Source organism: Ranitomeya imitator, chromosome 3 (assembly GCF_032444005.1).
Source record: "Ranitomeya imitator isolate aRanImi1 chromosome 3, aRanImi1.pri, whole genome shotgun sequence".
Lineage (NCBI taxonomy): Eukaryota > Metazoa > Chordata > Amphibia > Anura > Dendrobatidae > Ranitomeya > Ranitomeya imitator.
The window spans coordinates 30,472,353-30,493,940 of record NC_091284.1 but is presented as its reverse complement, the minus strand read 5'-3'; the positions used below and the strand labels follow the sequence as shown (position 1 = coordinate 30,493,940).

Below are 21,588 nucleotides of genomic sequence, written 5' to 3'. Positions count from 1 at the left end.
ACGCAGCCAGCTCCCTCTAGTGGAGGTATAACAGTACACAGCCAGCTCCCTCTAGTGGAGGTATAACAGTACGCAGCCAGCTCCCTCTAGTGGAGGTATAACAGTACACAGCCAGCTCCCGATCTCTCTCTAGTGTTGGCTGGGGGCAGATAGATATTTATACAGTGCATGTTATGTATATGACCACCATGTTAAAAGATAAAAATCCTATCTTTAACCACTTTGATAGTTTATGTTATTATAAAATACCCTACTCTTCTCCTTACAGCTAATCCTTATATCTGGTTTTTTCCCTTTCCTTCATGTGACAGTTTGTGGGGAGACATCAGAAGGATGGGGCTGCAGTTACTTCTCCCTTCTTTCACCCTGGCAGGAAAAAGCAGTCAGCCAGGGACAGAAGCAGCGGTAAGTGACCGCAGTGACGACGTCCTGTTTCGTGATAGAAGGAGGAAGGGAGTACAGAAAAAAAAAAAAAAAAAAAAAGTACATATAGAGGAGTTGTATGGTAAGAATGGCTGGGGAGGAGGGGGTTATGATAAAGCAAATTATAAGAGTGGTTTAGGGTTACACATAGGTATTTAGGAACGGCATCTTGGTGCTCACAAGCTTCACTTCATAGGGGACTGTTATTTTTACTAAAAACTGCACTGCAGAAGCGTTGCATTATATAGCAATCAGACGAAGATCCACTGGATCACGTCAGTTTGCTCCATACATATCTTCCTGCAGCCACCACTAGAGGGAGCTCACTGCATTCTATTTATCATAACAGTATGCACCTAGCTCCGGGGCTCCCTCTAGTGGTGGCTGAAGGCAGTCAGAATTTTATATTTAAACAAAAAAAAAGTTTAAAAGACGTACAAAAATGAGTTAATATACAGTAAATGCCGATTCGTGATCTTGGTCTGTACCTGTGAGCAAATTGGGTTCGATGAAAGTCATGTTGCACACTTTACATGCCCACTCACAGGTCTCCACGTGAATAATATCACTGTTCTCCTGGCAGTTTACTGAAATTGAAGAGAAAAAAAACAAAAAAAAAACAATGCAACATGTAATGTAAATATCACATTTGTGGACTTGAGTACAGAGATAAGCGGCACTACATAGGCACTGCTTATCTCTTCCATCAGAAGTTCCTTCTTACTCATCATCCTCTGACTGATCGGAAAGAAAAGAAAACAAAGAGGTTCTCCAGCAGCTGTACTCTGCATGATCTAGTCCTGAGCCCCGGCTGCTGCAGAACATCATTTCACAGACAGTGGGTTACCTGAAGTGAACGCTGTCGGGGGACGGACGATTTTCATCTTCTTGGAGGTCATGGAAGCCAGCTGGTTAAATTTCGATGAGGCCAAGCCGTCTTCTTTCTCAGGTTCTGACGCCAAAAATCCCACCTCTGCCAGAAGTGAATAGTGAGGAAATCCGAAAACATGAATGCCGTCACTCACCCCGTACAGATCACATATTGTGCTACACAAAAACTATCACAACCCCCTTCCCCGCAATGTTTCATTTTTTTGCAATTTTGTTCTTTTTTTTCCCCCCCTTGTTTCAGGAGCCATCAATTTTTTTTTTATATTTCCGTCCCCATAACTGTATAAGGTCAGTCCGATTACCACCACACAAAATGGAGGCGCTTTTTCCTTTCAGTATTATAGCTTATAACAAAATAAGAGAAAAAAATAAGAAAATTTCTATTCGATTTGTGTAATAAGACAAAAAAATTTTTTTTGTGGATTTGTTATTTTTTTTATTTATTTGCATAGTTGTACTTTTCATTGGACCAAAACAAAATGTCAATTATTTTTTATTTTTGCAGGATATAGACAATGTTATATTTGTAAGGGTTGGACTTCTACAGTCGCGTTTATACCAAATACGCTCATTTTTTTCTTATTTTAATTTACACAAAGGGAAAAAAAAAGCAGTTAATCCAAGATTTGTTTTTTTATTTATTTTTTTTAGCTTTTAGGAGAGCGTGTGATCAGTTGATTGCTTGTACAATGCACTGCCACACTTAAAGGGGCTGTCCACTTTTAGACAATCCCTTCTGAGTAAAATTGCCCTAGGAAAAATGTAATCCCTTTATGACCGATCACGTATATTTATATGTTCCCTGCCTTTGGTGCGGGCTCACACTCTTTCCCCGAACATGACAGCTGATTTAGTGCTCCATCAAGTGCCTCTAATAGATATGGGTCTATCCAAGATCTACCCGTGGCTCTTAGCCAAAAATAAGCCCTTGTCCGGCCATATTGATGGGAAACAAAAAATTACAGCTTTGGGAAGAAAAGGAGGGGAAAAAAACAAACAAAAAAAGCTTAGGGATTAAAGGTTTAAATAGTAAAATAAAATATAAAAAATAAGGACATCCTCATTACCCAGATCTCTGCAGTTGCAGTGGTCTCTCCCAGCAGTCACGTGTCACGAGACTGCGCCGACATCCGGTACTTGAAAACCCCTTTAAGCATTGCCATATATTGGGCTTTTATTGATCACCCATGAACTTACAATAGTGGCAGACCCTTAGTAAGTCTCGATCCGCCATAGCAGCCCACCCACATGCCATGATCACCATGGACTATCCCCCTTTTTAACCGCTTAAATGCTGCATTCGCCACAGGCAGTGGAATCTAAGGAGGTTAAACTGCAGCGCTCGGAGTATTGCACAGCTGGCATCCACGATATATGAAACGGGCGCAGGTCCTGAGCCTGCTCCAGACATGTGCGTCACATGTATCCCAGACGTAGCAGCTGGTGATTTAACTATATACATCACGCCCGGTCATACTTTACCATTGTGAGGCGGCAAAGGAGGCTTCAACAATGGCTTCTCCATCTTCCTTGCATAGAAGGCCGCGTACCACACCCGTAGCTCCGTACCAGCGGCGATATCCCGAGAGGTAGTGAAGTAGATGTCGTTACCGTGCTGGAACGCCGTCAGGTTCTGATGGGTGAAATCTGAAGCCGGCCGGACCAGCATCATCCAGTTACATTCATCCTCACTGGAGGTATCGAACAATACGACCAGCCCGTCCTTCTGGAACACCTGATATGAAGGCAGCAGCCCGTAGCCCCCAATTACCTCTTGTAAATATTCATAAACCCCCTCAGTCCCTGCAGAATTAATCTCCAGTAAAACAGTATGTTGGAAGCAGGGGAGGAGGGAGATGCAGCTGCAGATTATGACAGCGTGCTGTGAGAGGGGAGAAGGAGAAGTTTTACCTTGAGTGGAAAGACTGGATCTTTGTCTAGCTTGTCGGCTCTTTTACATTCAAATGGACCAAACTGAGTGCGCTTGACAAGTGGGGTGACCGCGAATACCCCCTCGGTGCCATCTCGGATGTAATTGATCTCCAGATTAGTGGGCAGCGATGACCTGAAGACAGAGGAGGCATTAGAGGACTCAGAACTGTTAGATCAGGGTGGGAATGGCACCGATCGCCAGAACAGGGGGCACAAACAATGAATGAAGTGGTAGTAAGCATATTCGAGCAAGCACCCCTCGTCACGCTGAGCCGAACAGGCAGGGACCCTCAATTCACCCTGTTGGGGCATGTCCACATCTCTCCTACGCCATGAATGACTGATAGTTGGGAATATCCCTTTAAATGGTTCCCCAAGAAGATGTGTAGAGCAGAGGTACCGGCAGGAGTACAGGGGTGGTGGGGCACCTTTGGTGTAGGGGGCCGCATTATATACACCCTGATGTATGAACGCACTCACCTCGCCCTGCTCAGCACAAAGGAGTCCTGGACGGTCACCAGCGCGCCGAGCTCCGGACACTCAGAGTCGTGGTACTGAGCACAGTCCTCACACCCTGCAAACAAGGCAAAGGAAGCTTCAAAAATGAGAGCTATCCAGGATCAGAAAAACATGGCTGCCTTCCTGCAGAAAACAGATATTGCAGCTCAGTCGCAATACCAGACATAACCTGTGTACAGAAGGGGAGCCATTTTTGCTAATAGAATTTATTTTTTTCCCTTTTACACACCTGTAATTTTTCTGCACAGCAATCTACAATGTGGGGGTATACTCGCTCCCAAAATTTTACAGAATTTTACAGTTCCAGCAAAGTGGATGAGACTAATAACGTAAATAATATGCACGGAAATTGGCCTGCCAATTACAATGTATAAGCTCAGTAGCGCCCCCCTGAGTGGAGGGCTGCGGTGGTCTCAACAAAACTTCAGCTGACGACACTTACATATAAACATCGACTCCTCCATCCCGTCTTGTGCCATTGTGCGCACCTAGAGAGAAGACATAACGGCACAATTATTACATATCCGAGATAAGAAGGGACTGCCTGACAGGAGCGGTCAGCCATATTAGGCCCAAATGTGTACAATGGGGGGGTTGTGCTGATCGGGGAGCCACCAGACAGTATGGGGGGCCATGAAAAGTCAATCGTGCTTTGTAGGAACACTAAAAGGCGTCCATAGGGTAATATGTCAGAAAAGAAATGAAGCCAGAAGAATAGAATTGTACAAAAGGCCATGTAGGGAACATTAAAAATGTGAAAACACCTTTATAATATGAAATTTCTAGGCTGAGATATGATCACTCGAAGTTATAGGCCCGAAGCCTGAGGCTGCAGTACTGGGGGATTTTCATGACAACACTTTCCCATCTTTCTGGTTGCTATGGAGATCATTCATGGGAACCAAATCCTGAAAGGGACAAAAGTCCTCATGTCACTACTGGTATCTGAGACTGGCAGGTCATAGATAATCATGGTGGATTCACACACGGTCTCCATGACAACAGCTGACAGAAAGGAGCCATTAGCAGTGGTGCAGCCTGGGGGGGGGGTGTTAGGCCCAGAACTAAACTGGATCATGTTTCTCCATACTCTAGCGCAGGGGTCTCCAACTCCAGTCCTCAAGGCCCACCAACAGGTCATGTTTTCAGGATTTCCTTTGCATTGCACAGGTGATGCAATTATTACCTGGGCAAGACTAAGGAAATCCTGAAAACATGACCTGTTGGTGGGCCTTGAGGACTGGAGTTGGGGACCCCTGCTAGCGTATACCGTGATATTAGCCCGCTACAACGAGGCCATATTGGACGTTTCCCACATTAAGCCGGGATCACACATACGCGAGATACGGCCGAGTCTCGCAGGTGAAATCCCTCCTCTGGCGCCGGTACACCGGAGCGGAGCGTGCAGCCCCACAGCACTACATGGAGCTGCACGCTCCGCTCCGGAGTGCCGGTGCCAGAGCTCGGTTTTCACCTGTGAGACTCGGCCGTATCTCGCGTATATGTGATCCCGGCCTTATGGTCATACTATAGCCCTCTATAACAGAGAACTGATGTGATGGCATTAGTGTAGCGCTGTATTTAATGGGCTTTTTATTTCTTCAGTTCAACTCTTTTTTCTAAGATTTATATTTGCTGTCAGTGAACGGAAACACTAAAAGCCTGGAAATTGGAGTTGTCGCTTATACTGGCATGGCGCTTATTAAAAGTTAGCGGAAACCACGGCTGGGAAGGCTCAGGATTTTTTTTTATTTTTTTTTAGCAGAAACTCTCCAAATCCTCCTAAAAAACTTAGGCGTTTCCGCTCAGTAAGTAAGTGCTGAGTTTTCGGAGCAGAAATTGTAAGTTATTGAGGGAATTTTGAGATATGAAAAAGAGTTTTTGCTGAAAAAAACATCCTTCAAAAATTCTGGGTGCACAGAGCCAGTTTCAGCTTCAAAAACTCAGCGGAATAACTAAGTGTGAACACACCGAGTTTTTTATTTTTTGAGGAATTCAAAGCAGAATTCGCCTCTCCTTTGGGTTACCTGTACCGTCTTTTGTGTCATTTTCTTGAGCGTTTGCTTCGGTTTTGGCCGTTTTTTTTTTGGAGGGTTTTCCCAAGGTTTTTGTGGCGCTTTTTTTTTACATTTTTTTTTTTCTTCCTTCAAAAACTAGGAGGGTGTTTTTTGAAGAAACATTCAAAAGAATGAACATTTCTATGTAAGAACCACTTGCTGTTTTGAACGTCAGAAACCTGAAACAGTTAATAAAAAACAGCAAGTGGTTAAGAACAAAAATCGGTCCATTTCTCCGGCATTTCTTCCTATTCTTTTCCAATAGAAGACTCTGCGCTTTACAACCCAAGTCAATGGGAAAACTCACGACACCAAGAGATATTTTGGAGCATTTTGCCATAAACAAAAAAAACAAACAAAAAAAAAAGTGTTTGTTCAGCATTTTTCACCCATTGAAAGTAATGGGTGGTGAAAAAAAAACGCAGGTATCAGATTTTGCTGCATATTTTTTGTACCAAAACCTGATGAAGTATTATCAGATTTTATTTTTTTTCTTTGCACTACACTTTATCAGCATGCACAAGAGACAAACGTAGCATGAAAAAAACGCAGCAAAAAAAGCAAGAAAAAAAAAAAAAAAAAACAAGCAAAATCTCCAGCTGAAAAAAAAAAAAGCATAGGTTTTTGGAGAAGGTTTTGAAGAGTTTCCTCTCCTTTTCTGCTCCAAAAACTTTATGTACAGTTTGAAAAGTCGCTTAGAAAAAAAAAAAAAAAAAGCCTGAAAGACTTTTCCTATTTAAGGCCGGAGTCACACTACAGCGAGATACTCCGAGTCTCGCATGTTAAAACCAAGCTCTGGCACCGGCACGCAGAGTGTGCGGCTCCATGTATTGCTCGGCCGTATCTCGCTGCGTATGATCCCGGCCTATGTGTTAATACTTTTTTATGGCAGAAGAAAAGAAACTCATATGAACTCTAGCGTGAGAAAATATTCGAAAAATTCCCACGCTAGAGTTCATATGAGTTTCTGCCACCAAGGGGCGCAGCACCAAAGCCTACGAAGCTGCATTCCATTCATTCCCCAGTCTCTTACAGCCAGGGGCAACAGCTGCATTAGCAGAGCTCCTGGTTGTAAATTTAACCCCTTCAGATGGACTTACAGCGTGGGACGAGACTGTACGGCGGACAGGTTTGGGATATTGTTGCTTTTTTATTTTCCTTTTTTTTTTCAGAAGAACGAAGGTCTTCAGTTGGATTGAGCATATAATAAAGATATTAAAACCCCATGTGTGTATTTATTTCATTAAAATACTTTATTCATGATGTGTTTTTTTAACCCTTTCCTACTATAGGATTAATAATGGATAGGTGTCTTATTGGCATCTCTCCATTATTAATTTGGCTTAATGTCACCTTACATTAGGAAGGTGACATTAACCCTTCATTACCGCATATCCCACCGCTACAGGGGAATGGGAAGAGAGTGGCCAAGTGCCAGAATAGGCGCATCTTCCAGATTTGCCTTTTCTGGGGTGGCTGGGGGCAGATGTTTTTAGCCAGGGGGGGGGCCCAATAACCGTGGACCCTCTCCAGGCTATTAATATCTGCCCTCAGTCACTGGCTTTACTACTCTGGCGGAGAAAATTGTGCAGGAGCCCACGCCAATTTTTTCCGCTATTTAACCCTTTATTTTAACAGCTAGAACGCCCAAATTTTGCACATACACACTACTAACGTTATTAGGGAGGGATATATAAAAATATAATGGATATGCAATGGTTTACGGTATGTAACCATGTCTCATATCCTGTTGGGTTTGATAAGGAGAAAGGAAAAGCCGGTAATTGAATTACCGGCTTTTCTGCTATCTAGCGCTGCATTAAATAAAATATATATATATATATATATATATATACATATATATATATATATATACATACACACACACACCCCTATTCTATGTGTAGACATTTATTCCACTTATTCTATTCTAACCTGTCAGTGTGATTTTACTGTACACCGCACTGAATTGACGGCTTTTCTATAGGACACCGCTGCATATTTCTCGCAAGTCACAGTGCTGGTCCGTGTGTGATCCGTATTTTTCTGGCTTCCATAGACTTTTATTGGCGATTTTTTTGCGCAATACGGTGACAAACGCAGCATGCTGCGATTTTTTAAGCCCGCAAAATACAGCTGTGAAATATACGGGCAGATAGGAGCTGCCCCATAGAGAATCATTGGTCCGTGTGCAATGCGTTGTTTTTGCGCCTCTCATACGTCCGTAAAACTCTCTAGTGTGACACCGGCCTGAGAATTACCGGAAATAAGAAAAAAAAAAAAAAACCTTCTGCGATTTATTCTGCGGCGGATTTGCCCCGATCCCTTCCTGCATTTGCAGTTTGTTTGTGTTTTTGGAGTTTTTCATTTTTTCTATGGTCTGTGCCTCATTTTTATTTTTTAGTGGAAGATTAATTTATCCCCCCCCCCCTTGACTTTTGCACAAAAAGGTTCCCCGCCCCACCGCTCCCCCCCCCCCCCAAGACATTTTCTTTTAAATCTTTCCCCCAAATTTTACAATGTTTGTGCAGCAAGTGTCTAAGAGTTGCACAAAAAAAGTGTAAAAAATGTGCAAAAAATCCATCAGCCCCCTTGCACTATTTTGCATAATAATTTGATCCCCCCCCCAAAAAAAAAAAAAAAAAAGAATGCAAGAAACTTAAAAAAAAGAAAAAAAAATCCAAGTGCTCAATGTCCCCAGTGCTCTATTCACTGGCAGCAAGCAGCCTGCAGAGATGGACGCTGCCTGACACTCCATATCGTGACATGGCTGGGATTATCGCGGACCACACACATGGCGCCGACATGCCCCCTGCACACGGAGGAGGGGGCTGTGTCCGGGGGTGCACGCAGGTTCCGGGATCGGCCGTGCAGCCGGGTTTTGCCTGTGATCCCGGAGCTGCGGGGAAGAAGCCGCCCCCTCCGGCTGCTGCAACAAAGACCAGGCGGCCTGGCAGCTGGAGCGGGAGGAGCGCACACCGCGGCCTCCCCCGGCCGACCGGCCCCGCACTCCCCGGACACGCTCGCACCTCTCTTTTTCCCCTCCGTCCCATCAGCCACCCACCTGCTCCCGGTACCTGCTCCCGGTACCTGCTCCGGGGGAGGGGTAGGAACCGAATCCGGACTCCGGGTTCCGATCCGTTCCGGAAATCGCGCAGGACCGGAAGCGGCGCTTGTAAGCGCGCAAAGCCTGCCGGGACGTGTAGTTTTTATAGCCTGCGCGCACCTGGCGCTTTCTTCTCGCACCGTTAGTAGTGCGCTGAATGTGTGCGGACTGCGCCTTACAACGAGGGTCACGTGATGAAGCTGGAGGCCTGAGCCTGGCATCACTTGTCCAGCTGACCCCCAGTATAACCAATAGTGCAGTGGTGCTCAGACAGTTCTCCTGATTGATTGTTTGGTTCTCTCTCACACTAATAAAGTTTTTATTATTATTATTATTTTCTAATATTAATTTTTATATTTTTTTTTTGTATTTTTAACATGGGAAAAGAGTGGGGTGACACAAAATGTTTATTTTTTGCAATTTTTGTCAAGGGAGCTGCAGCGAAGGAATGATGGAAATTATCCGTTTTTCTTTTTTTTGCTTTTTTTTTTATCAGACTTTTTTTTTTTCTATTTTTTTAACCCCTTCATGACCCAGCCTATTTTGACCTTAAAGACCTGGCCGTTTTTTACAATTCTGACCAGTGTCCCTTTATGAGGTAATAACTCAGGAACGCTTCAACGGATCCTAGCGGTTCTGAGATTGTTTTTTCGTGACATATTGGGCTTCATGTTAGTGGTAAATTTAGGTCAATAAATTCTGCGTTTATTTGTGATAAAAACGGAAATTTTCACATTTTGAATTTTTATTCTGTTAAACCAGAGAGTTATGTGACACAAAATAGTTAATAAATAACATTTCCCACATGTTTACTTTACATCAGCACAATTTTGGAAACAAAATTTTTTTTTGTTAGGAAGTTATAAGGGTTAAAATTTGACTAGCGATTTGTCATTTTTACAACGAAATTTACAAAACCATTTTTTTTAGGGACCACCTCACATTTGAAGTCAGTTTGAGGGGTCTATATGGCTGAAAATACCCAAAAGTGACACCATTCTAAAAACTGCACCCCTCAAGGTACTCAAAACCACATTCAAGAAGTTTATTAACCCTTCAGGTGCTTCACAGCAGCAGAAGCAACATGGAAGGAAAAAATGAACATTTAACTTTTTAGTCACAAAAATTATCTTTTAGCAACAATTTTTTTATTTTCCCAATGGTAAAAGGAGAAACTGAACCACGAAAGTTGTTGTCCAATTTGTCCTGAGTACGCTGATACCTCATATGTGGGGGTAAACCACTGTTTGGGCGCACGGCAGGGCTTGGAAGGGAAGGAGCGCCATTTGACTTTTTGAATGAAAAATTGGCTCCACTCTTTAGCGGACACCATGTCACGTTTGGAGAGCCCCCGTGTGCCTAAAAATTGGAGCTCCCCCACAAGTGACCCCATTTTGGAAACTAGACATCCCAAGGAACTTATCTAGATGCATAGTGAGCACTTTGAACCCCCAGGTGCTTCACAAATTGATCCGCAAAAATGAAAAAGTACTTTTTTTTCACAAAAAAATTCTTTTAGCCTCAATTTTTTCATTTTCACATGGGTAACCGGATAAAATGGATCCTAAAATGTGTTGGGCAATTTCTCCTGAGTACACCAATACCTCACATGTGGGGGTAAACCACTGTTTGGGCACATGGTAAGGCTCGGAAGGGAAGGAGCGCCATTTGACTTTTTGAATGAAAAATTATTTCCATCGTTAGCGGACACCATGTCGCGTTTGGATAGCTCCTGTGTGCCTAAACATTGGCGCTCCCCCACAAGTGACCCCATTTTGGAAACTAGACCCCCCAAGGAACTTATTTAGATGCCTAGTGAGCACTTTAAACCCTCAGGTGCTTCACAAATTGATCTGTAAAAATGAAAAAGTACTTTTTTTTCACAAAAAAATTATTTTCGCCTCAATTTTTTCATTTTCACATGGGCAGTAGGATAAAATGGATCATAAAATTTGTTGGGCAATTTCTCCCGAGTACGCCAATACCTCATATGTGGGGGTAAACCACTGTTTGGGCACTCGGCAGGGCTCGGAAGGGAAGGCGCGCCATTTGACTTTTTGAATGGAAAATTAGCTCCAATTGTTAGCGGACACCATGTCGCGTTTGGAGAGCCCCTGTGTGCCTAAACATTGGAGCTCCCCCACAAGTGACCCCATTTTGGAAACTAGACCCCCCAAGGAACTTATCTAGATGCATATTGAGCACTTTAAACCCCCAGGTGCTTCACAGAAGTTAAAGGGAACCTGTCACCTGAATTTGGCGGGACTGGTTTTGGGTCATATGGGCGGAGTTTTTGGGTGTTTGATTCACCCTTTCCTTACCCGCTGGCTGCATGCGGCCGCAATATTGGATTGAAGTTCATTCTCTGTCCTCCATAGTACACGCCTGCACAAGGCAAGATTGCTTTGCGCAGGCGTGTACTATGAAGGACAGAGAATGAACTTTAATCCAATATTGCAGCCAGCATGCAGCCAGCGGGTAAGGAAAGGGTGAATCAAACACCCAAAAACTCCGCCCATATGACCCAAAACCAGTCCCGCCAAATTCAGGTGACAGAGTCCCTTTAATAACGCAGAGCCATGAAAATAAAAAATAATTTTTCTTTCCTCAAAAATGATTTTTTAGCCTGGAATTTCCTATTTTGCCAAGGATAATAGGAGAAATTGGACCCCAAATATTGTTGTCCAGTTTGTCCTGAGTATGCTGATACCCCATATGTGGGGGTAAACCACTGTTTGGGCGCACGGCAGGGCTCGGAAGGGATGGCACGCCATTTGACTTTTTAAATGGAAAATTAGCTCCAATCATTAGCGGACACCATGTCACGTTTGGAGAGCCCCTGTGTGCCTAAACATTGGAGATCCCCCAGAAATGACACCATTTTGGAAACTAGACCCCCAAAGGAACTAATCTAGATGTGTGGTGAGGACTTTGAACCCCCAAGTGCTTCACAGAAGTTTATAACGCAGAGCCATGAAAATAAAAAAAAAAAATTATTTTCTCAAAAATGATCTTTTAGCCTGCAATTTTTTATTTTCCCAAGGGTAACAGGAGAAATTTGACCCCAAAAGTTGTTGTCCAGTTTCTCCTGAGTATGCTGATACCCCATATGTGGGGGTAAATCACTGTTTGGGCACATGTCGGGGCTCGGAAGTGAAGTAGTGACGTTTTGAAATGCAGACTTTGATGGAATGCTCTGTGGGCGTCACATTGCGTTTGCAGAGCCCCTGATGTGGCTTAACAGTAGAAACCCCCCACAAGTGACCCCATTTTGGAAACTAGACCCCCAAAGGAACTTATCTAGATGTGTGGTGAGCACTTTGAACCCCCAAGTGCTTCATAGAAGTTTATAATGCAGAGCCGTGAAAATAATAAATACGTTTTCTTTCCTCAAAAATAATTATTTAGCCCAGAATTTTTTATTTTCCCAAGGGTTACAGAAGAAATTTGACCCCAAAAGTTGTTGTCCAGTTTCTCCTGAGTACGGTGATACCCCAAATGTGGGGGTAAACTACTGTTTGGGCACATGCCGGGGCTCGGAAGTGAAGTAGTGACGTTTTGAAATGCAGACTTTGATGGAATGCTCTGTGGGCGTCACGTTGCGTTTGCAGAGCCCCTGATGTGGCTTAACAGTAGAAACCCCCCACAAGTGACCCCATTTTGGAAACTAGACCCCCAAAGGAACTTATCTAGATGTGTGGTGAGCACTTTGAACCCCCAAGTGCTTCATAGAAGTTTATAATGCAGAGCCGTGAAAATAATAAATACGTTTTCTTTCCTCAAAAATAATTATTTAGCCCAGAATTTTTTATTTTCCCAAGGGTTACAGGAGAAATTGGACCCCAAAAGTTGTTGTCCAGTTTCTCCTGAATACGCTGATACCCCATGAGTGGGGGTAAACCACTGTTTGGGCACACGTCGGGGCTCAGAAGGGAAGTAGTGACTTTTGAAATGCAGACTTTGATGGAATGGTCTACGGGTGTCACGTTGCGTTTGCAGAGCCCCTGGTGTGCCTAAACAGTAGAAACCCCCACAAGTGACCCCATTTTAGAAACTAGACCCCCCAAGGAACTTATCTAGATATGTGGTGAGCACTTTGAACCCCCAAGTGCTTCACAGACGTTTACAACGCAGAGCCGTGAAAATAAAAAATCATTTTTCTTTCCTCAAAAATTATGTTTTAGCAAGCATTTTTTTAGATTCACAAGGGTAACAGGAGAAATTGGACCCCAGTAATTGTTGCGCAGTTTGTCCTGAGTATGCTGGTACCCTATATGTGGGGGTAAACCACTGTTTGGGCACACGTCAGGGCTCGGAAGTGAGGGAGCACCATTTGACTTTTTGAATACGAGATTGGCTGGAATCAATGGTGGCGCCATGTTGCGTTTGGAGACCCCTGATGTGCCTAAACAGTGGTAACCCCTCAATTCTACCTCCAACACTAACCCCAACACACCCCTAACTCTAATCCCAACTGTAGCCATAACCCTAATCACACCCCTAACCGCAACACACCCCTAACCACAACCCTAACCCCAACACACCCCTAACCCTAACCACAACCCTAATTCCAACCCAACCCTAAGGCTATGTGCCCACGTTGCGGATTCGTGTGAGATATTTCCGCACCATTTTTGAAAAATCCGCGGGTAAAAGGCACTGTGTTTTACCTGCGGATTTTCCGCGGATTTCCAGTGTTTTTTGTGCGGATTTCACCTGCGGATTCCTATTGAGGAACAGGTGTAAAACGCTGCGGAATCCGCACAAAGAATTGACATGCTGCGGAAAATACAACGCAGCGTTTCCGCGCGGTATTTTCCGCACCATGGGCACAGCGGATTTGGTTTTTCATATGTTTACATGGTACTGTAAACCTGATGGAACACTGCTGCGAATCCGCAGCCAAATCCGCACCGTGTGCACATAGCCTAATTCTAAAGGTATGTGCACACGCTGCGGAAAACGCTGCGGATCCGCAGCAGTTTCCCATGAGTTTACAGTTCAATGTAAACCTATGGGAAACAAAAATCGCTGTACACATGCTGCGGAAAAACTGCACGGAAACGCAGCGGTTTACATTCCGCAGCATGTCACTTCTTTTGTGCGGATTCCGCAGCGGTTTTACAACTGCTCCAATAGAAAATCGCAGTTGTAAAACCGCAGTGAAATGCGCAGAAAAAAACGCGGTAAATCCGCCATAAATCCGCAGCGGTTTAGCACTGCGGATTTATCAAATCCGCAGCGGAAAAATCCGCAGAGGACCAGAATACGTGTGCACATACCGAAACCCTAACCCTAGCCCTAACCCTACCCCTAGCCCTAACCCTAGCCCTAACCCTACCCCTAACCCTACCCCTACCCCTAGCCCTAACCCTAACCCTAACCCTACCCCTAACCCAACATTAGTGGAAAAAAAAAATTTCTTTATTTTTTTATTGTCCCTACCTATGGGGGTGACAAAGGGGGGGGGGTCATTTATTATTTTTTTTATTTTGATCACTGAGATAGATTATATCTCAGTGATCAAAATGCACTTTGGAACGAATCTGCCGGCCGGCAGATTCGGCGGGCGCACTGCACATGCGCCCGCCATTTTGGAAGATGGCGGCGCCCAGGGAGAAGACGGACGGGACCCCGGCTGGATCGGTAAGTATGATGGGGTGGGGGGGGGACCACGGGGGGGGGGGATCGGAGCACGGGGGGGGAATCGGAGCACGGGGGGGGGGAATCGGAGCGCGGGAGGAGTGGAACGGAGCACGGGGGGCTGGAATGGAGCACGGGGGGGTGGAACGGAGCACCGGGGGGGGGGTGGATCGGAGTGCAGGGGGGTGATTGGAGCACGGGGGGGTGATTGGAGCACGGGGGGAGCGGACAAGAGCACGGGGGGGAGCGGAGCACTGGACGGAGGGGAGCCGGAGCAGTGTACCGGCCAGATCGGGGGGCTGCGGGGGCGATCGGTGGGGTGGGGGCACATTAGTATTTCCAGCCATGGCCGATGATATTGCAGCATCGGCCATGGCTGGATTGTAATATTTCACCCGTTATAATAGGTGAAATATTACAAATCGCTCTGATTGGCAGTTTCACTTTCAACAGCCAATCAGAGCGATCGTAGCCACGAGGGGGTGAAGCCACCCCCCCTGGGCTAAACTACCACTCCCCCTGTCCCTGCAGATCGGGTGAAATGGGAGTTAACCCTTTCACCCGGCCTGCAGGGACGCGATCTTTCCATGACGCCGCATAGGCGTCATGGGTCGGATTGGCACCGACTTTCATGACGCCTACGTGGCGTCATGGGTCGGGAAGGGGTTAAATCCTCTTTCTCTAGGACACTTGAACCTAGGATTAGAGATGAGGCGTTCGGGGTGCGGGACCCTGGTCTAGCGGTCAGGGTCAGCGGGACGGCGAGCAAAGGACGTTAAAAAAAACCAAAAACCCTGCACCCGTGGGACAGAAGTTTTCCAAAACCAGAAAACCTCTTTGAATGCTGCGCTCACAATTGATGGTAGCATCTAAGGGGTTAAGCTGCTGGCGCTAGCTAGGCTGTATAGCACAGCTGGCACCTCGATCGGCTGAATAATGGTGGTTCCGACCCCCCAGAGCTCAAATTTCCCAAACTCATGGGCGCCCGCTGATCTCACCCCTAACTGAAGACGCAGCGTTGCATCTTTAATTAAAGGGAACCTGTCACCACTTTTCTGTCCTACCAGCTGAAAATATCATTTGATTCATTCCCTAAATGCTTATGTAACCCCGACTCCCCATGTATCACCCATAAAAACCTTTTATATTTCTCCCGCGATGTATGCTAATAGGGTCCGATGGGCGTGGCTTCGGTTCTCTCACTCCGCCCCCTCTCCTCGGCTGCTGCACGCAGTCCTTCACGTGGATGACGCAGGTCGCTGTGAGATATCGCGCCGGCGCAGTCATACGGTTTCTCGCACATGTGCAGTATGTTTTGCTCAACCGCGGGAAAGCAGAAGCGCTCGGTTGGTGATGTGAAACATTTGTGTGTGAGAAACATCCAAAAGAACAGGAAATCAGGAAGGCGGCAGACGCCTCTTCACACCACTGGATTTGATCTTTCCCTCCTCATTTAAGGCTCCGTGCACACGTTGCGGATTGGACGCTGTGGATTCGCAGCAGTTTCCCATGTGTTCTACAGGACCATGTAAACCTATGGAAAACAAAATCCGCAGTGCAAATTGCGCATGGAAACGTAGCACTGTTTATTCCGCAGCATGTCAATTCTTTGTGCGGATTCCGCAGCGGTTTACACCTGCTCCATAATTGGAATCCGCAGGTGTAAAAACGCAGGTGATAACCGCACAAAAACCACAGGTAATCTGCAGGTAAAATGCAGGGCGTTTTACCTGCGGATTTTTCAGAATCTGCGCGGAAAAATCCGCACGTGAGCATATACCCTAAGCATGCCATCATACATCCATTACTTAAGAAACCATCCCTCGACCAAAACTGTGCCGCTAACTATACACCTGTCTCTAATCTTCCCTTCATCTCTAAACTCCTCGAGCGCCTGGTCCACTCCCGTCTCACCCGCTATCTCTCCGATAACGCTCTTCTCGACCCCTTAGGATATGTGCACACGATGCGGAAAACACGTTTCTGCAGATGCGGATCCGCAGCAGTTTCCCATGCGTTTACAGTTCAATGTAAACCTATGGGAAACAAAAAACGCTGTGCACATGCTGCGGAAAAAAACGCACGGAAACGCAGCGGTTTTCATTCCGCAGCATGTCACTTCTTTGTGCGTTTTCCGCAGCGGATTTACAACTGCCCTTATGGAAAACCGCAGTTGTGAATCCACAGTGGAAAACGCGATAAATCCGCAGCGTTTTTTCACTGCGGATTTATCAAATCTTCTGGAATCCGCTGCGGAATAATCCACAGTGGACCCAGACATTGTGTGCACATAGCCTTACAATCTGGCTTCCGCTCTTTAGGGTAAGTGCACACGTCAGGATTTCTTGCAGAAATTTTCCTGACAAAAACCGGACATATCTGCCAGCAGGGCCGGCTCCAGGTTTTCGAGGGCCCCGGGCGAAAGAGTCTCAGTGGGCCCCCCCCTCTAACACATACCCCGATTTATGATGCACAGATACGGCAGAGAAATGTATAGTACAATGCCATATTTCACTTCTTACATGAGTGACAGCTATTGTAAATTCTGCAGTGTATATATACAGGAGGAAAGGTGCTGTGCAGTGTATATATACAGGAGAGGTGCTGTGCAGTGTATATATACAGGAGGAAAGGTGATGTGCAGTGTATATATACAGGAGAGGTGCTGTGCAGTGTATATATACAGGAGGAAAGGTGCTGTGCAGTGTATATATACAGGAGAGGTGCTTTTCTGTTTTGAGTTTTTCTATGAAACAAAGACTTTTCTACATAAACAACGTTGTTTGGTTTTGCGGCCCCAACAGATCTGTGCTACAAAGTAACAGGCGGCTCGGGCATTAATGAGGGACCTGATGCTGAATCCTTTCCACAAACCCTAATGACCCAATTAGTGCCCTGTCATTAGAAGCTCATTAAACGCCTCCCTGTCCTGAGCAGTCATGTACAGTATGGGGGGATCCTGCAGCCCACCCCCTGACTGCTCCATACCATACACTGCCCTCTGTCGCTCTCACTATTATCCTGTGCATTTCTCCATCATCGTTGCCCCATGTTACACTTGTCACCCCCCACTACAGAGTAGCAGGGCAGCCAATGTCACCCCCTCCCGGACCCTAATGGCAGCAGGAAATGTCTGCTCCTCTATTGGGTTGGAACCTGATTTAATCAAGGAATAATGTGGATTTGTTGCCGGTGGCTGCAGGGGAAGGGTTAAGTGATGCCATGTCCTTGGTGGGAGCAGTGGCAGCTGCTGGGACCTGGACAGACACAACCAATGTTGCTGTGACTGCACAGTGTGACCTGGAGGAGAGAAGCTGAGACTCCGGAGCAGAAATCACCCACATGCCAGCACTGGGCAGAGTCCCTCCAGTCACCAGCCTGGGGCCACGGGGCCCCAACATACAGCCCACAGCTCAGATTTATCCATGGCAGCAGCTCCCCTTCCTCCTGGCATCTGGTTAACCCCATTTATGCGGGTCGGATTGTTATCTTTAAGGTTCAGCAATAACCTTCATACAGATGGGAAGGGGTTAATGCTGGTGCAGGTTTGGTGCAGCATGCATGTATTCTGGGTGAGCTGGGCGGCTACAGGCTGCACCCCACCAGCTGCTCCTCCAGACATCACCCACATTTTTAGGCAGCGGAGAAACACAGCAGCAGACTGAGCCACAAGTCCATCTGCAACCACTGCTGGATACCTTTGCACTCACTCAGGCACTGGTAGGACGGAGCTCCTCCGGAATCTGCCTGATAAACTTCAGCACTGTCTGCAGCCACCCAGGGGGGAGAGCAGAGAATGTGCTCTCTCCGCCCACAATGTCACACTGGCTGCCTTCTGTTAACCCCTATGTGTGCCTGCCTGGCTGCACTGACTGAGTGAGAAGATGCTTGTGTCAGAGCTGGCACATAGGGGTTAAGAGAACGCAGCCAGCAGTGACTTTGTGGGGGGAGAGAGCATGTTATCTCCTGCTCTGCTCTCCCAGCTGTATCTATGACAGCGTGGGCCCCCCTCTCTCCCCAGGGCCCCGGCATTTGCCCGCTGTGTCGGGTGCTGACGCCGGCCCTGTCTGCCAGAATTCCGCATGCGTTTTTACCGTGATTTTACCGCGTTTTTTCCCAAATGCATAGAATAGCAGGAAAAAAGCAGAAAATCCGCAAAATTAATGAACACGCTGCTTTTTTTTACCGCGATGCGTTTTTTTCGTGGAAAAAAACGCATCATGTGCACAAAACATGCAGAATGCATTCTAAATGATAGGATGCATAATGTATGCGTTTTTAATGAGTTTTCATAGCGTTTTTACCACGAAAAAATGCGAAAAATCCTGAACGTGTGCACATAGCCTAAGGCTTCTTTCACACTAGCATCGGAATCTCCCCGTCGCAATGCGTCGGGGAGAGATTCCGACACTAGCGTTTGCTGCATTGCACAACGGGTGCAGCGGATGCATTTTTCCGGCGCATCCGCTGCCCCATTGTAAGGTGCGGGGAGGTGGGGGCGGAGTTCCGGCGGCGCATGCGCGGTCGGAAAAAGCGATCTGTCAGGAGAAAAAAACATTACATGTAGCGTTTTTTGCTCCCGACGGTCCGCAGAAGCACGACGCATCCGTCGCTCGACGGATGCGACGTGTGGCAATCCGTCGCAAATGCGTCGTCAATGCAAGTCTATGGGGAAAAAACGCATCCTGCAAGCACTTTTGCAGGATGCGTTTTTTCTGCAAAACGACGCATTGTGACGGATTGCAGAAAACGCTAGTGTGAAAGTACCCTTATACTCTACTGACACTGCCCTCACTAAAGTCTCTAATGACCTAGTAACAGCTAAATCTAATGGTCACTACTCCATGCTAATTCTGTTGGATCTCTCCGCAGCATTCGACACTGTGGATCATCAGCTCCTCCTCACTATGCTCCGCGCCATCGGCCTCTCCTGGTTCTCCTCCCATCTCTCTAACCGATCCTTCGCTGTATCTTTTGCCGGCTCCTCTTCCTCTCTTATTAGAGGGACTGAGTACGGGACTGACACTTGGGCTCTGAGTTTTGCCAGTTTATATTTGCTGAGCCATGTTGGGCTCGTGTCCAGTACTGTGGCCCGCACCCTTGTCAGCCACTGTAGCTTATGGACTAGGCTCAGTGGAAGGTATCGGAAGACGGGGCATGATGCCCACAGGACCCCATTGGAAAAGACACGTCAGCCGTCGCCGGCGCAATTGACTTCCCAGCAGGAGTCACAGTTTTAGGAACTTCTGATACAAGACTTATATATTAAATAGAATAAGTAAAAAACCTGCAAAACAAAAAACAGTACAAATATAAATGGATAAAAAATATACTCAGATAAAAGAATACAGATAATAAATGGGAAATGTTTAAGAACATCCTAAATAGGCAGTGTAAGCGGTTTATACCTTGTGGGAATAAAAGGACTAGAAATAGGAAAAACCCAATGTGGCTAAACAAAGAAGTAAGACAGGCAATTAACAGTAAAAAGAAAGCATTTGCACTACTAAAGCAGGATGGCACCATTGAAGCTCTAAAAAACTATAGGGAGAAAAATACTTTATCTAAAAAACTAATTAAAGCTGCCAAAAAGGAAACAGAGAAGCACATTGCTAAGGAGAGTAAAACTAATCCCAAACTGTTCTTCAACTATATCAATAGTAAAAGAATAAAAACTGAAAATGTAGGCCCCTTAAAAAATAGTGAGGAAAGAATGGTTGTAGATGACGAGGAAAAAGCTAACATATTAAACACCTTCTTCTCCACGGTATTCACGGTGGAAAATGAAATGCTAGGTGAAATCCCAAGAAACAATGAAAACCCTATATTAAGGGTCACCAATCTAACCCAAGAAGAGGTGCGAAACCGGCTAAATAAGATTAAAATAGATAAATCTCCGGGTCCGGATGGCATACACCCACGAGTACTAAGAGAACTAAGTAATGTAATAGATAAACCATTATTTCTTATTTTTAGGGACTCTATAGCGACAGGATCTGTTCCGCAGGACTGGCGCATAGCAAATGTGGTGCCAATATTCAAAAAGGGCTCTAAAAGTGAACCTGGAAATTATAGGCCAGTAAGTCTAACCTCTATTGTTGGTAAAATATTTGAAGGGTTTCTGAGGGATGTTATTCTGGATTATCTCAATGAGAATAACTGTTTAGCTCCATATCAGCATGGGTTTATGAGAAATCGCTCCTGTCAAACCAATCTAATCAGTTTTTATGAAGAGGTAAGCTATAGGCTGGACCACGGTGAGTCATTGGACGTGGTATATCTCGATTTTTCCAAAGCGTTTGATACCGTGCCGCACAAGAGGTTGGTACACAAAATGAGAATGCTTGGTCTGGGGGAAAATGTGTGTAAATGGGTTAGTAACTGGCTTAGTGATAGAAAGCAGAGGGTGGTTATAAATGGTATAGTCTCTAACTGGGTCGCTGTGACCAGTGGGGTACCGCAGGGGTCAGTATTGGGACCTGTTCTCTTCAACATATTCATTAATGATCTGGTAGAAGGTTTACACAGTAAAATATCGATATTTGCAGATGATACAAAACTATGTAAAGCAGTTAATACAAGAGAAGATAGTATTCTGCTACAGATGGATCTGGATAAGTTGGAAACTTGGGCTGAAAGGTGGCAGATGAGGTTTAACAATGATAAATGTAAGGTTATACACATGGGAAGAGGGAATCAATGTCACCATTACACACTGAACGGGAAACCACTGGGTAAATCTGACAGGGAGAAGGACTTGGGGATCCTAGTTAATGATAAACTTACCTGGAGCAGCCAGTGCCAGGCAGCAGCTGCCAAGGCAAACAGGATCATGGGGTGCATTAAAAGAGGTCTGGATACACATGATGAGAGCATTATACTGCCTCTGTACAAATCCCTAGTTAGACCGCACATGGAGTACTGTGTCCAGTTTTGGGCACCGGTGCTCAGGAAGGATATAATGGAACTAGAGAGAGTACAAAGGAGGGCAACAAAATTAATAAAGGGGATGGGAGA

At 45.6% G+C, this 21,588-nt stretch overlaps 1 protein-coding gene across 9 annotated transcripts in view; it reads right to left on the bottom strand.

Moving 5' to 3' along the window:
- PRDM15 (PR/SET domain 15) overlaps positions 1–9,003 on the bottom strand; it is a 48,577-nt gene extending 39,574 nt beyond the window's left edge. For 7 of the 9 annotated variants that reach the window (XM_069760695.1, XM_069760700.1, XM_069760699.1 and 4 more), the window contains exons 1-7: positions 8,887–9,003; positions 4,208–4,253; positions 3,727–3,820; positions 3,226–3,379; positions 2,797–3,049; positions 1,271–1,396; positions 912–1,010 (exon numbers count right to left, since the gene is read on the bottom strand). In XM_069760695.1, the coding sequence (XP_069616796.1) occupies positions 912–1,010; positions 1,271–1,396; positions 2,797–3,049; positions 3,226–3,379; positions 3,727–3,820; positions 4,208–4,244 (763 nt within the window). In that variant the 5' untranslated portion in view covers positions 4,245–4,253; positions 8,887–9,003. The remainder of the gene's footprint in view (positions 1–911; positions 1,011–1,270; positions 1,397–2,796; positions 3,050–3,225; positions 3,380–3,726; positions 3,821–4,207; positions 4,254–8,886) is intronic. The other 2 variants (XM_069760692.1, XM_069760693.1) reach the window with 2 other exon arrangements.
- Positions 9,004–21,588: the final 12,585 nt, after the last annotated feature.